General features: G+C 45.3%; 3 protein-coding genes across 3 annotated transcripts in view; 1 reads left to right on the top strand and 2 right to left on the bottom strand.

The window, feature by feature from the left end:
• Positions 1-500, bottom strand: part of LOC133002336 (ral guanine nucleotide dissociation stimulator-like) — a 40,100-nt gene extending 39,600 nt beyond the window's left edge. The window contains exon 1 of the mRNA XM_061072130.1: positions 445-500. Within this exon, the coding sequence (XP_060928113.1) occupies positions 445-465 (21 nt within the window). The 5' untranslated portion in view covers positions 466-500. The remainder of the gene's footprint in view (positions 1-444) is intronic.
• Positions 501-2,195: 1,695 nt separating this feature from the next.
• ptgesl (prostaglandin E synthase 2-like) lies at positions 2,196-5,877 on the top strand (the record flags this gene model as incomplete). Its single annotated transcript, XM_061071597.1, has 7 exons — positions 2,196-2,507; positions 3,317-3,505; positions 3,631-3,686; positions 4,031-4,183; positions 4,336-4,536; positions 4,625-4,742; positions 5,302-5,877. Coding segments are annotated over 7 exons (1,158 nt in total), but the record flags the coding sequence as incomplete, so codon positions are not given.
• On the bottom strand, positions 5,848-12,816 carry LOC133001887 (mRNA export factor GLE1-like). The gene is made up of 15 exons (XM_061071596.1): positions 12,655-12,816; positions 11,839-12,057; positions 11,537-11,695; positions 11,075-11,223; positions 10,907-10,967; positions 10,400-10,657; positions 10,013-10,226; positions 9,745-9,857; positions 9,255-9,467; positions 8,857-9,047; positions 8,636-8,765; positions 8,431-8,535; positions 8,253-8,335; positions 7,101-7,164; positions 5,848-6,982 (listed from the first exon to the last, which is right to left on the bottom strand). The coding sequence occupies exons 1-15, from the start codon at positions 12,751-12,753 to the stop codon at positions 6,914-6,916; spliced, it is 2,127 nt and encodes a 708-aa protein (XP_060927579.1). The 5' UTR covers positions 12,754-12,816; the 3' UTR covers positions 5,848-6,913.
• Between the last annotated feature and the right edge of the window lie 705 nt (positions 12,817-13,521).

Genomic DNA, 13,521 nt, shown 5'->3' with positions numbered 1-13,521 from the left:
AGTTCATGGATAAAGAAGATGAGTCTTCTCTTTAGCCGAACCGAAAAAGTTTGATATTAAATTAGATATCTGGTCAAATAAATGTATAATGAAATCTAGTATTGTCTCAACACAATCTAACAATTTAACCACGATTATTGTGGAATCAATTAGAGGCGTATACCAATGTATATTTACTGGATTAATAAATCAAATTATAAATCGCTAATTGTGACGGATTAACGCTGCTCTGTGATTCCTGCAGCTTCCCTGTGGATTAAACAGCAGCTGGTGTTGATGGTTAGGAGAGGTTGAGTGGAAACAGGCCAGAGACGGAGACAGACACGAGTGCATCGGGGTCATCAGCAGAAAGACACCGATCAGCTGCACGATCACCGCGGGAATCGAACCTTAACACATCTGTACCGACACATGCAGATGTTCCCAGGTGTGTGAGGCTCCTACCTGTTTTTCCAGCATGATCATTCTCTCAGTATCATGACCTTCATGGAGTGTATCACACACACTCCTCCTCTGACACCATCTTCTTCTTCTTCTTCTTCACGGAGCAGGGAGGAGGACTCACGGGAGGGAGGACAGACAGAAGGACGGGGGGCACCGAGGCTCCTCACGGGTCTTAGCTCCGGGAGGCTAGCACACACGGCCCCGGTGATTTATCCTTGAGACAAATGTCCCCGCTGGCTCCAGCATGTCCCCGGGAGGATAAATAACAAAGTGTTTACTCATTCATCACGGAGAAAAGACTCAGAGAGGAGGAGGCAGGCGGAGGAGGAGAGAGAGGAGGAGGAGGAGAGAGGAGGGCTAGCTCCCGTTAGCCTCTTAGCGCTATTAGCTACACCCAGCTACACCCAGCGATGATCACGGTTTATTTGTCCGCTCCTGCCCGCATCCATCGCCGCTCCGCCCCGGAGACACGTCCTCTGGCCCCGGCTCCCCGGAGCGAATCCTGCCCGCAGGTACACGACGACATCCCGGTGAAGAGCGCTGAGTCCGGGGGTGGTTCGGGGGGGGGGTGATGAGGTCTGATGGACCACCGTCACACCGGAGCCTGGGTGATGAGGATGATGCTGAGAGGAGGCGCCGCTTCGCAGCTTCACCGCTCTCTCCGCTGCCGCCTCTGCCGCTGCCGTTTCGCCTCTGCCGCTTCGCCTCTGCCGCTTCCCCTCTGCCGCTTCGCCTCTGCCGCTTCGCCTCTGCCGCTTCGCCTCTGCCGCTTCGCCGCTCTCTGACGCCTCTGACGCCGCCCTCCTCGCCGCTGCTGCGGTGGTAGAATAACAAGCGTCTCCGAACAACGATGCTCCTGAACGCACCACACGTAGCAAAACCATAGACTGTACAGCAAGACAACAGAGGCCCTGAACGCACCACAGTCTGTGTTTGTACCATAGACTGTATATATAAAGGTTTGTACATAAGTAAATAAAATGAAAAAAAAATTTAAGATCTACGTGTCACTCTCTTTTATTTGTAATGAAACAAATATGAAAATATAAATATCAATTTGATGGTAAAAGGATTGAAAAAAAAGACACTTTATTGTATTCTTAAAGAAAGGTTAAAAGATATCTAGGTGGGAGAGAGGAAAAACAGGGGAGAGAGGGGAGACAGGCGCTAATATGAAAATATCAATGTCAATTTAATCATAAAAGGATTACAAAATTACACCTTAGTTTATTCTTGGAGGCAATTTTTAAGATATAAATATATATATATATGTATGTTGTGTATACATATACATTCATATATAAAAGTTAATAAACACATATCACTCTTCAATTGTAAATGAATAAATGAATGTAAAGATATAACTTTTACGTTTGGGGAAAAACACGTCTAAGGATATAAATTACATTTAATTTTATTTGACAAAAATATATAAATATAAACACTATCATATCTAAAAAATAAATGTATCAGAACATCAAATAAAAAGAAATCCTGGCACAAATCCCCCCCATTGTATATTTTCAGTTTATAGGGTATATATTGTTTCTATTTCTTTAGTATTTCCTTGTGATTATATTTTCTTTTTTTTAACTTTTACCTATATTCCTCTTTTTACTATTCCTTTTTTTTTAATCTTATATGTTATCATCAGTAAATAACATGTTCATGTATTCGCCTGGCAGCAGCACCCCGCCTGACAGACTCAACTCAGGGAACACGCGACCTGTTTATAACTCATCCCGGTGCATTGTGGGACTTTATGTAAGCCCAACATGGCTGCCCTGTGTGCCAGAACTCTGGGTAAGGTCGGCTGGTCCCTTCTGGAGTCTCCGGGGCTCCGCAGGCCCGGCACCGTGTCCTCTCTGGTGGGGAACCTGAGCTCGCATGGGTCCCGGAGGTCGTTCGGGTCCGGGGGGTCCGGAGTCCGGGCCAAGCTGCTCTCCCTGCGGGGAGCAGGAGGCAGGGCGCTGGGGTGCGCCTTCCTGCTCGGTGGAGGTCTGGGTCTCTATCAGTCCGTGAAGATGTCTGTCCAGCAGCACCTGGCCCAGGAGGACACCAAGGTGAGTCAGCTGCGGGGAGAGAGCTGGGACATAGGGGAGACAGGAGGGAGAGAGAGGGGACATGGGGGAGAGAGGTGGGAGAGCTCGGACAGGGGAGAGAGAGAGAGAGAGAGAGGGGACATGTGAGAGAGCTGGGAGAGATAGAGAAAAAAAGAGAGAGAGGGGACATGGGAGAGAGGTGGGACAGGTGGCGGAGAGAGAGGGGACATGGAGGAGAGAAAGGGGGACATGGGAGAGAGGTGAAAGAAAAGTGGGAGAGAGGGAGTAGGGGGGGGGCATCATATATTTGTATAAGGATCTGTTTCAGCCGTCTCACTTTGTTTTTCTACTTTAATGCTCATATTCCTTTTCTAATCTTTTCATTCCGACCACCTAAAACAAATCTCCTCGTACACACAAACTTGTTACATACATGAACATGTTACATACATGTAGACATGAACATGTTACATACATGTCCACATGAGCATGTTACATACATGTCGACAGGAACATGCTACATACATGTAGACACGAACATGTTACATGCATGTCCACATGAGCATGTTACATACATGTCAACAGGAACATGTTACATAAATGTAGACAGGAACATGTTACATACATGTCCAAATGAACATGTTACATAAATGTAGACATGAACATGTCACATACATGTCCACATGAACGCGTTACATACATGTCCACATGAACGTGTTACATGCTTGTCTGTCCACATGAACGTGTTACATACATGTCCACATAAACATGTTACATACATGTCAACATGAGCGTGGGAGAGTAACGTGGGACTGTGCTTCCGCTTCCAGCCTCCAGGGGGACGTCTGAACTTGACCCTGTACCAGTACAAGACGTGTCCGTTCTGCAGCAAGGTGCGAGCGTTCCTGGACTTCTACGGGCTGCCGTACGAGATCGTGGAGGTGAACCCGGTGATGAGGAAGGAGCTGAAGTGGTCCACCTACCGGAAGGTGCCCATCCTGATGGTGCAGGGGGACGTGGTGAGAGAAGTGTCTCCCTCAGTGGACCTGTTGGTTGCAGCTGTAAACTGGAGTAAAACCCTTTTTCTCAACCGTATTCATTTTTTCAATGAAACCTTCAAACGTGTTTTCTCTTTTCGTTGCAGCAAGTGAACGACTCAACCGTCATCATTAGCGCCATCAGGACGTATTTAATCAACCAGTAAGTTCATTTTAAATATTGGTTCTCTCCTAATAATGATTTAAATGAGGAGAATGTAGATATTTTATTGTAAAACCACCTTGAAGTAAATTAACCTCTCCTCGAGGAAAGTTATTTTTGATAATCGACAAAGCTCTTGTCATCTTTAAAGCGGAATATTCTAAATATTTTCTGTGATACAGGCATTTTCTACCATTTTCTAACCGAATCAATGAATTCATCAATAAAAAACTCAAATGTCTTTACTTTCTCAGGTAAATAAAAACAAACCATCTGCCTGAATAAACTGTTTCAGAGTCAAACACACACGGTTGTTTTATGTGTGGCCTTGTTTTGTCGTCAAGGGAGAAAAGTATGTCTGAAATCCTCGGCTTTTACCCGGAGATGAAGTCGAAGAACGACAGCGGGAAGGAGGTGACGGAGTTCCTCAACAAGTACTGGCTGATGCTGAGCGAAGCCGATTCCACCGACATTTACCCCGAGAAGGGGATGCAGAAGTAAGTCCACGACTCACACAGGGGTTAGCTGTTTATCATTCCCATCTTTTCCTAACGTGAGTAATGAAACTTTAAATTGACTGGTCGTGTAAACTCGTCACTGCAGTGATCGTGTCTGTAAAAGGTTTAACATCTTCTGTTCCTGTTTCCAGAGAGGAGATGAAGTGGCGCCAGTGGGCTGATGATTGGCTCGTGCACCTCATTTCTCCGAACGTGTACCGAACCACTGGGGAGGCCCTGTCCGCCTTCGACTACATCGTGCGCGAGGGCAAGTTTGGTAATTTTGAAGGTTTCTTCGCCAAATATGTCGGAGCTACGGCCATGTTCCTGATCTCCAAAAGGCTGAAGAGTCGGTGAGTGAAACCAGAAGAAACATCTCGGATCGGAACACGTTCTCTCAGCTGAATTCTTTCAAGTATTAAAAACTTCTCAACCCAACAGATACAACCTGCAGGACGACGTCAGGCAGGATCTGTACAAGGCCGTCAACGACTGGGTGGCGGCCATCGGCAAGAAGAGGAAGTTCATGGGTGGAGATCATCCGAACTTGGCCGACCTGGTGAGGCAGCACAACAGCTCGAGAGTATTTGTACACCACGAATGTGTAAAACTCCAGGACCAGTAAAGTCTGACTGGTACTGAACCGTCCAATAAAGTGAAGCCAATGTCCCTGAAACCCACATTCTCAGGAATGACCAGCAGAGGGAGAGTTTCTGTAGAAGTTCCCACTTGATTTATAACATCAGTAAATATTAACTTGAGGAGTTTATTGTCGCTCTACTTTAAAATCTTCAACACTGATGGTCATTTAGTAAACTTTGATCCATTTAGAGTCAGAAATATAAAGTACTGTACGTCTAGGGGCGGGGATTCCCTGTGATTGACAGCTAGTAACATCCAATCAGTAAGGCGCACTGTGTCGTGGCCTAAGCACTGGTCCAGGCTCCACCCCCCTCGCTCCTCTAAATATGGTTACTTCTGGTTTATAAAAAACAAGATGGCGCAATATGCCAAACTGAAGGCTTTGAAACGGCGGCTCACAAACCAGTGGGTGGAGTCACGCTTGATGGTCGACGGTTATCGTGTCTTCTAACGTTTTCCCTCGTTCCTGTGTGCAGGCGGTGTATGGCGTCCTCCGAGTGATGGAGGGCCTGCAGGCGTTTGACGACATGATGGAGAACACCAAAGTCAAAATCTGGTACAGACGCATGGAGAGAGCAACGCTCGACCATGAAGGTCGAAACTGAAGCTGAGACACTGAGACGGCTTCCAGCCTCTTTCAAATGATCAAAACGAACATTTAACCTCCGGGAAGAAAAGTGACCAGCGACCGGGAAGCAGCACGTCCTGCTTCCACGGTGTGAGAGCAGTCGCTGCCGCCATTTTCCATTTCCTGCTCGACTCAGGCTAATTTAAACCTGATGATTTGTAAGAACGAGTAGATAAAGACATCACACCTGAGAAAATTGTGTCATCACATATTTAATTTAACCTTAAGTGACTTAGCTGCTCTTTGGCAGAACCAGTTAATTTAAGGACATCTGTGACTTTTACTGAGCTCTAGTGGTGAACGTTGGAACTGCAACAAGATTCAGAAAACTCAGTTCCTTTTCTGCAATTTTAATTCACTTGACCAACACAATGAAGTCAAATTACAAGTGAAGGAATAAATAAACATATTTCTGATGAAGCAACTCTGTGAATTTCCTGCAAAATGTTTAAGAAGAGAAAATCTGACATCTGTGCACATCTGGGAAATTATTTTACATGTTTCCAGGCCTTGACAGGTTTCTGATGGAATCTATTTGGTCCTGGTGGCCCTCGTTTTCAAGCCAGTAAAAGTTTGAGATGTTGTAATATTTATCAAACAGAACATGATCTCTCTGCCTCACAAATCCATTTTCCTTTCTCGAGATTCTCCTCATAAATACTAAGCTGTCGAACTCTTCTGAAAGTCTCAGAGTTGAAAAGATACACTGTTTGTCCACATTAAGAGAAGCTCGTTTGGAGGAAACCTTTAAAAGGACGACGTTTAGAAATGTTATGGTCAGTTAAAGCTATGGATTTTAATTTTAGAACTGGTTATTCAGATTTTCCTCTAAAGTAGTTTGGTCGTCCAAGAGATCGGATCATCTCTGTTTTTATTTCAGATGATTTATTTAGTCTGTAACTGATACGGGATCAGTCTGGTGGTGAGGAACCAATAAGCTGAGCTTCTCGGTGGTGAGCTGCCAGTTTGAATGTCTTCCCTTCACGTCGGATTTTACTATTAAGAACATCTCGGTGTGCATAGCTGTAAAAAGGTACAATAAAAAAAAAGGAAAGCTGGGGCTGTGTGTTTAATTTACATACCAGATAACAACTCTACCACATTTATGATTGGGTTAAAGTGAAAGGGTTAGCAGCAACACATGATTAGTGCCAGTGTTTAAGTCGTATTCTGTAAATACAAAATACATCTTATCAGCTACTATTAACAACGATGGTTTCTAATTACAGATGTGAAAAGTTTCCCTTGAACAAGGAAGCAAATATTTTAAAATGAGGCAAAATTTATTTACAGTTAATCATGTGGCAACAGAAAACATTTGCATGACACTTGATTTTCACCCTAAAAAAACAAACAAATGCTAGAGGGTAAAGAAAAAAATATCCAGTGAACTGAATCTTCAGACGTCTGGTGGACGAACATCTCGGATACGCAGAAGCTTTTATAGATTGTCCTCGTCCTCACGACCTCCAGAAACCAGAGCTCAGTTGACCATGAGGAGGTTTGATCTCTCCTCTTTGCAGCGATGTCTGTGTGAGGGATTCAAAGGTTTGCACAAGTCAACTAAGCCTCTAACGAACGTCTCATTCCAGAAGAAGCATTCAGACCCATCGTTCTTTTGTCTGACATGAGCGGTGAGTATCTTACCTCTAGAAACTGCTTGAGTCTAATGACTGAGCCCATCTGTCCAGTGCTGGTCGCTGCCTCGATCCTTGAGACACATTTCAGAAAAAAGGTTCAAACCTTTGTTGACAGCTGCTGATAACGAACATAGCCCCGCCCACAAAATTTGAGATCGGGAAGTTCGGTCTGGCATTGCTCCGTTGGGGAGAAACTATGGCCGATCAGAAACTTATCGGACCAATCAAATTGTCAGGGCGGGCTTTATACGATGATGGACAGATGATCGACAGTAACGTAATCAACCAAGTCACCAAAGAGCGCTTGGGTTAGCACCGTGAGCGCCGATGCCAGCTGTTAGCATCGGTGCTGCGCCTCTTCAGGAACTGACCAGGCAGTATACTTGGTTAGAAGTAGAGAGAGAGAGAAAGAGAGCATGTATCCTGCAAGTAGGGATGGGCATAATTAATCGACGATCGATTAATTGATCATTAAGAATTAGTCTTTCATCGATAAAACTATTGCATGTTCGCTATGTGGCAGGAGGTCGTTATATCCGAGGTGCCCTGAACGCAGCACATCTAGGCTGTTAGCAGCTGGAGGAAGCAGTCCGGAGCTAGACTACGCGGCTCGGCTTCATGTCCGCACTCGGACCGTCAGTCCACGGGAAGGGAACCCGAACCCGGAGCGGCTAGCTGCTGCTCTCAGCGGGGCTTAGGAGCACAGCAGCGCACATTTTCAAGTGTAACCATTGAACGGATTCCGTTTAACTGCCACAAGAGTTGTTCATCTTGTAATAAAGATATCAATGAGGAAACACGCTGTGTTGTTTTTTCTTTTTACTGTGGTATCGAAATTGGCATCGAGAATTGTGTTATTTTACTGGTATTGGCACCGACTACTGAATTTTTGGTATCTTGACATCCCTACTTACAAATGGTAAGAGAAAGTCTTGACTGTATGACTTAGTAAATAACTCACAATGTCGCTTGACATACGTGACGTCACATACTACGTTGCTCTGATTGGTTGTAGGTCTATCCAATTGAGCGAAGAGGCATTTTTTTTCCTTGTTCTGTTGAAACACGCCCCATAATAACAGCCCAATGGAGCAGTATCAGACTCATATTCTGACTAGAATTATGAGTATGACAACGTCAGGCTAAGCGTGTTGTGTACCTGGGGAAGTATTCTTCTTTGAGCATCAGGATGAGCTTCCAGAACTGGCTCTGGTATTGCTTCATTAAAGCATTTCCACAAACCTGAGAGAGACAAACATGAAAAACGCTAAATGTAAATAAAAAATTCACACAAGAATCTTCACACATGAACCAGCAGTGATGTGAAGGAGACTCACCTCCAGGAAGTCAAACAGCAGCGTTGCCGTGATGTCGGCCAGAGGCTCCATGTTGAGCATCTGAGCCAACCAACGCCAGCCGTGGTTCAGACCGTGAGGAGCGGACTGGAACGCAACAAATAACCAGTTAAAATCCATTCAAATGAGCAAAGAGATAACATCTTCAGATGGTTTGAACCTCAACAGAGGTCAAGAATGTCTTTACCCCATGCTTGGAGCCGTAGGGCCACCGCAGCTGAATCACGGCAGCGTACAGACGGATCATCCCAGACATCCTCTTCAGGAAACTGTCCTGACCTTCAATCCCGGAGTCGTCCACACGGTAACCAAGAATCCTGAGGAAGTGAAGAGCAAAACACCGGACGTTAAAATCTGTGCGGGAAAACGTGACTAAGTGGAATGGAGGGATGTTTCTGAGTCTCTCACTTCTGATATTCCTCCACAGATGTACCGTCCTTCATTGGAGGGTAATGTGGGACTGCGTACGGACACTTCTTGTGCAGGTGAGCGAGGATGAGGTCGCCCACCCGCGGGTGCAGCTCCCAGATGCCAGAGGCCACCACGGCGATGGGGTAGGCTGCTTCGTGGTGAGACGCCACCTCCTCCTCTCCTTGTTTCTGTCCAGAGAATTTAAAGTTATTCTTTGGATTGTGGAGTGAAAACAAGTCGTAAAAGTGATCATAGTGAATATTGTGTAATTTTCAACTCCTGCGAAGGTGAATTTTAAGATTGGTTGTCATGGTAGTTCATTTGTTGTTGCATCACCCCCAACACAAACTCATGTCTTGAACTTTAGAGATTCCATGACGACTGGACGGACTCACCACAAACTTCTCGGCCAGTTTGTAGCTGACAAAGTCCAGGCCCTGTGGATGCTGGGAGGTGGAGACAGACTTCCCCCCCGACACCACTGACCGCCCGGACAGAAGGTTATCGATCTTGTCAAAGATTTCTCGGAGCTGAGAACCTGAATTGCTGGAAATTTGACTGATTGGGATGTTGGCGGCTTTCTGAAGCTCCAGCTTTAGCTTCTTTAACTGTGAGAGAGAAGGAAGAAACCAGGTATGAAAATGATGTCATTGGAGTCAGTGGTGATCATGGTGCTGAGCCACAGTTTGTTAAACGCTCAATCAAGTGCGAGTCAGTCTCAGCTCACTGATACAGTCTGTATCCTCCTGCTGTTTGTCGTCTACTCTTGTCTCGTATGATAAGACTGTTGTTGTTATTCATCTAAAATCAGTTTCACCTGGCAAGTGTCCTAAAGGCTGCTGGGAAATTTACATTCCAAACACTGATCAGAGAAGATGAACCCACCTGGACGTCTTTAGTGCAGTTGAGCTGGTCGAAGGACTGAGCGCACTGAGCAGCTGAATCCCGAATGTCCATGTACCATCTCAAAGTGCTGTCTTCAGCACTGTTCTGCAGCCCTGTAGGAACAGGTTTACATTGAACTGTTATATCATTTGTTTCAGGGTTGATCCCTGAGGGTGAGGGACTAACAGCACCTAATGCTGCAGCTCGTCATTTCTTAAATAAATAGTATGAACCGAACACTGTTGTAAATCTTCCTGCTCCCTCTCACCTTTCCTCCGAGCCTTCTCTTTGGCCAACTGTGCCGCCTTCTTCTGCGCCTCCTGCTGCACCTGCAGCTCCGCCTGCTTCTTTAGCTCCTCCTCCTCCCCCTTCTTATGTTCCTGTACTCTTGCCACCTCCTCCTGCAGCAGTCGAATCAGCGCCCTCATTTCGTGGAGGGAACGTTCAGCAGCTGTCATGTCATCCATGCTGGGAAACGCCCCCTGGAGAGAGAAAAGAAAAGGAAACACTGATTAAGAGATTATATAATTTAGCCTTTACAGCCGTTTATTCAAAAAGCAACCTATATAATTCAACACGTTCACAATCATCTCCGATTGATTGTTCCTTGTCAGTGGAAGAAGGAACAAAGATCTGAACCTGAACTTAAACTGACCTCTGCCGTCTTTCTCACAACTTCAGACACCTGTGAGCACAGCTGGTTCCCTCGGGTGCTGTACGAGCTAAGGCTGGCTGGAGGGAGGTCACTTTTGGTCTGGGAGGACGGCTCCAGCAGCTGGTTCAGCTGCAGGATCTCCTCCTGGATGGTGTTAAGGTTTCTCAGCCTCTCCATCCCCTCCACCTGCCGCTGCCGCTCCAGCTCAGCCTCACGCACACGCTGCTGCTCCGCCTCCCTCAGTCGTAGGTTCAGGATCTGAGGACGACAAGGACAACAACTTCAAGCATTCTATCAATTGTAAAATAACTGGAAACGTATCTCAGCAGACACAGATTTAGGGAAACTTGATGATGTTAAGCTTTTTGAAACATAATCTTAACAGAAATGGAGCCAGTTTTACCAGAACAAATGGTTTTCTACCACAAGATGCTTGATAAATAAAGGGTTCGGACACTGGATCTTTAAAAGGCAAACATCTATTTGCTTTTCATTTAATGATCAAACCTTCATTCTGTGTCTTTGCTCTTCCTTCAGCTTCTCTTGTCGCCCAATGCTCTCTTTGGTTCTGGGGAGCAGACAGAATAACAACCAAACCGTTTAGATCACAATGTTTCAGAAATGAAATGAGTGAAACACATTGAGACTTGTCACATCCTTGCTGGTGGCTCTTACTCTCTGTCCATCATGTCTCTTATGCTCTGGCACTCCTGTCTTTGCTTCAGCTCCATGAACTCTTCGAAGCGTTTCAGCTGCTCCGACCCTGAACTCACCAACTCCGCCACAAACTTCTCCTGCATCTCCTGTCGCTGTCTGAGCGCCACCTGAGAGACAGATTTAAGATAATAATCACTTGCATATCAGGGTTATTACATCTTTCCAACACACAGCAACCAAATAAAATCCATATTACAGGAGTGAAAGTAGGACTAAGGAGAGGGAGGATTGCAGCCAACCTTCCATCAAACCCCAAATTCAGCTGTGCTGGCAGCGTGTGTGAGTGCAAGACAAAGCCACATCCTATGAACAGCAGCTCCACATCATGACTTACTGGACTAAAAAGACTGCTAACGTGTTTGAGTCTGAAACAGGACATACAGCAGGTGGGAGAATCAAAACAAAATCCCTGTGCCTGACCTGGGCCTTTTCTCTATATTCCTTCTCAATCTTGATAATGCGACCGGTGATCTCCATGGCTTTGGGCGACAGCAGGGAAATGGCCGGTGGAGGCAGAGGACTGGACACCTCACTGTCGTCTTTCTCTGGATCTTCATCCTTTGCCTCATCGCTGGGAGTCTGCAGCACATTAACACAAAGAAATTACAGAGTTAGATATTATAGACAGGCTGCTGCTGCCGTGAAGTCTAAGCTGCTTTCAGACATATACTAAAGTCGGGGCATTTATTTATATTGCGTCCAGATGTGACTGACAGACATGCCTTCTCACGCTCCACCTGTAGCGCCTGAGCGTTGATGTCAAAGACTGATTCTCTGGACACGATGGAGTCTGTTGTCTGCTCAGACAGGCCGGGGCTGGAGTGTCCAGAGCTGGAGTCCAGGAAGCTGGACGTCTGCAGGGGTGAGGAGCCAAGACGGTCTAATATGAGGCCGGCTTGTGAAGACAAGCTGATCGTGTCTTTATAGCCGCCCAGAATATCCTGCAGGAACAAAGACACGTAATAACACAAGTGAGGTTCATGTCTTAATGTCTCAAATTACTAACTTCTATTGGGAGAGCATGACCACACATCCACTCATCGCACATGGTTTCATTACATCAAACATCTTACACTGGCCTTTTTTGAATCTTCACATGGGAATGATCCTAAATAACTTTCTCCAGCTGTAAATGTTGAAATCTTTGAACACAGATCAGATCTCTTTAAACTGGGTTTGGGTTTATAGTCATTATTTTAGTGTATGTGTTTTAAATTGTATTCGGTTTGATCTGGTAATGTTAGAAGGCTGCTTAACATATAATTCTACTGACATTTATCTCTTTAAATAACTGTACATTTGTATCTATTAATTGCTATTATCCATTTTAAATTCACACTGTATTCAGTGGTATATAATATACATGAATGTTTTCCACCAAGCTGCTTCAGTATCGGTACATTTAGCTGATTGTTCTGTTATGATAAAAGAAGTTGGTTAAATACAGCTAAATAAGCAGGGGTAGCCTGTTTGCTCAGCCTGGCTAACGTGACCATCAGTATTAGCTAATATCTGAATTAGCCCGAATGCTAACTCACCTCGCTTCTCTCCCAGCTGTGAGGGCCGAACGAGATCTTTCCCTTCTTGGAGTTCCGTAAAGCCTCCAGAGTTTTCCAGCGTAAACTTTCCGAAGGCATGATGACAGATCAGTGTTTTAAAACTTCCTCCTCCTCCGACCTGGAAGCTCCTCACGTCTCTGAACCAGTCGACCCGGACGGTGTTACACGGAACACAGACCGACGGCACACAGACGCTGGTTTTAGTATCCGGGCCGTGGTCGTCTATGGTCACGTGACTGCAGGTAAAATTCAAATCGTGGCAGCGGACGCTCGGTGGAGGCACTTCCGGTGTCAACAGAGAAGAAAGGGAAGAAGCGATGGACGTGGAGTTTCTTGTGTTTCAAAGTTTTTTCTTCCACAAAAGCAAATTTAATAAATCATGTGAATGTGGCTTCAATGTATTCAAGGTATTATTATTTATGAGCCTTGAAACCCCCCCACCAACCCACCCATGGTTTACAGGCGGTTACAGGTCACAGACAACATTTAACTCATATAGGAAGGAGTGTGATAAAAGCGGCGAAAGGAATAAAGGAAAAATTTAAATAAATGTTAATATGATCTTGTACTGAGTTGACACCCTGTTGTAGATTTGCCAGCTACAGCCACCTCCAAGCGTTTTTAGGGAAATGGTGCGAACCACCTCGTCAACCGGTAATCATGATTCATACCTCATCTTATTCTTGAGAGCGTCTTTCTGAATCATCTGCACTCACAAGAACATTAATTGTCTTATAGAATCGAAATAAACATATTCGTACATGTATGATTAGCAGATAATTATTACTTCTGCTAAAGGTTGTCTCCCCACTGCCCCCAGAGCCCAGGCCTTCTGCTTATTGATGA

The sequence above is a fragment of the Limanda limanda genome, chromosome 5 (assembly GCF_963576545.1).
Source record: "Limanda limanda chromosome 5, fLimLim1.1, whole genome shotgun sequence".
Taxonomy (NCBI): domain Eukaryota; kingdom Metazoa; phylum Chordata; class Actinopteri; order Pleuronectiformes; family Pleuronectidae; genus Limanda; species Limanda limanda.
This window is presented reverse-complemented; position numbering and strand designations above follow the sequence as displayed.

What these genes read in the sequence shown, in the direction of transcription:
- LOC133001887 (XM_061071596.1), bottom strand. Translation starts at nt 12,753, where the DNA reads ATGCCTTCGGAAAGTTTACGCTGGAAAACTCTGGAGGCTTTACGGAAC. An exon ending in TACAGGTGGAGCGTGAGAAG is followed by an intron (nt 11,696 to 11,838) that starts GCATGTCTGTCA and finishes AATGTGCTGCAG; the next exon opens with ACTCCCAGCGATGAGGCAAA. An exon ending in GACTCAAGCAGTTTCTAGAG is followed by an intron (nt 6,983 to 7,100) that starts GTAAGATACTCA and finishes TCCCTCACACAG; the next exon opens with ACATCGCTGCAAAGAGGAGA.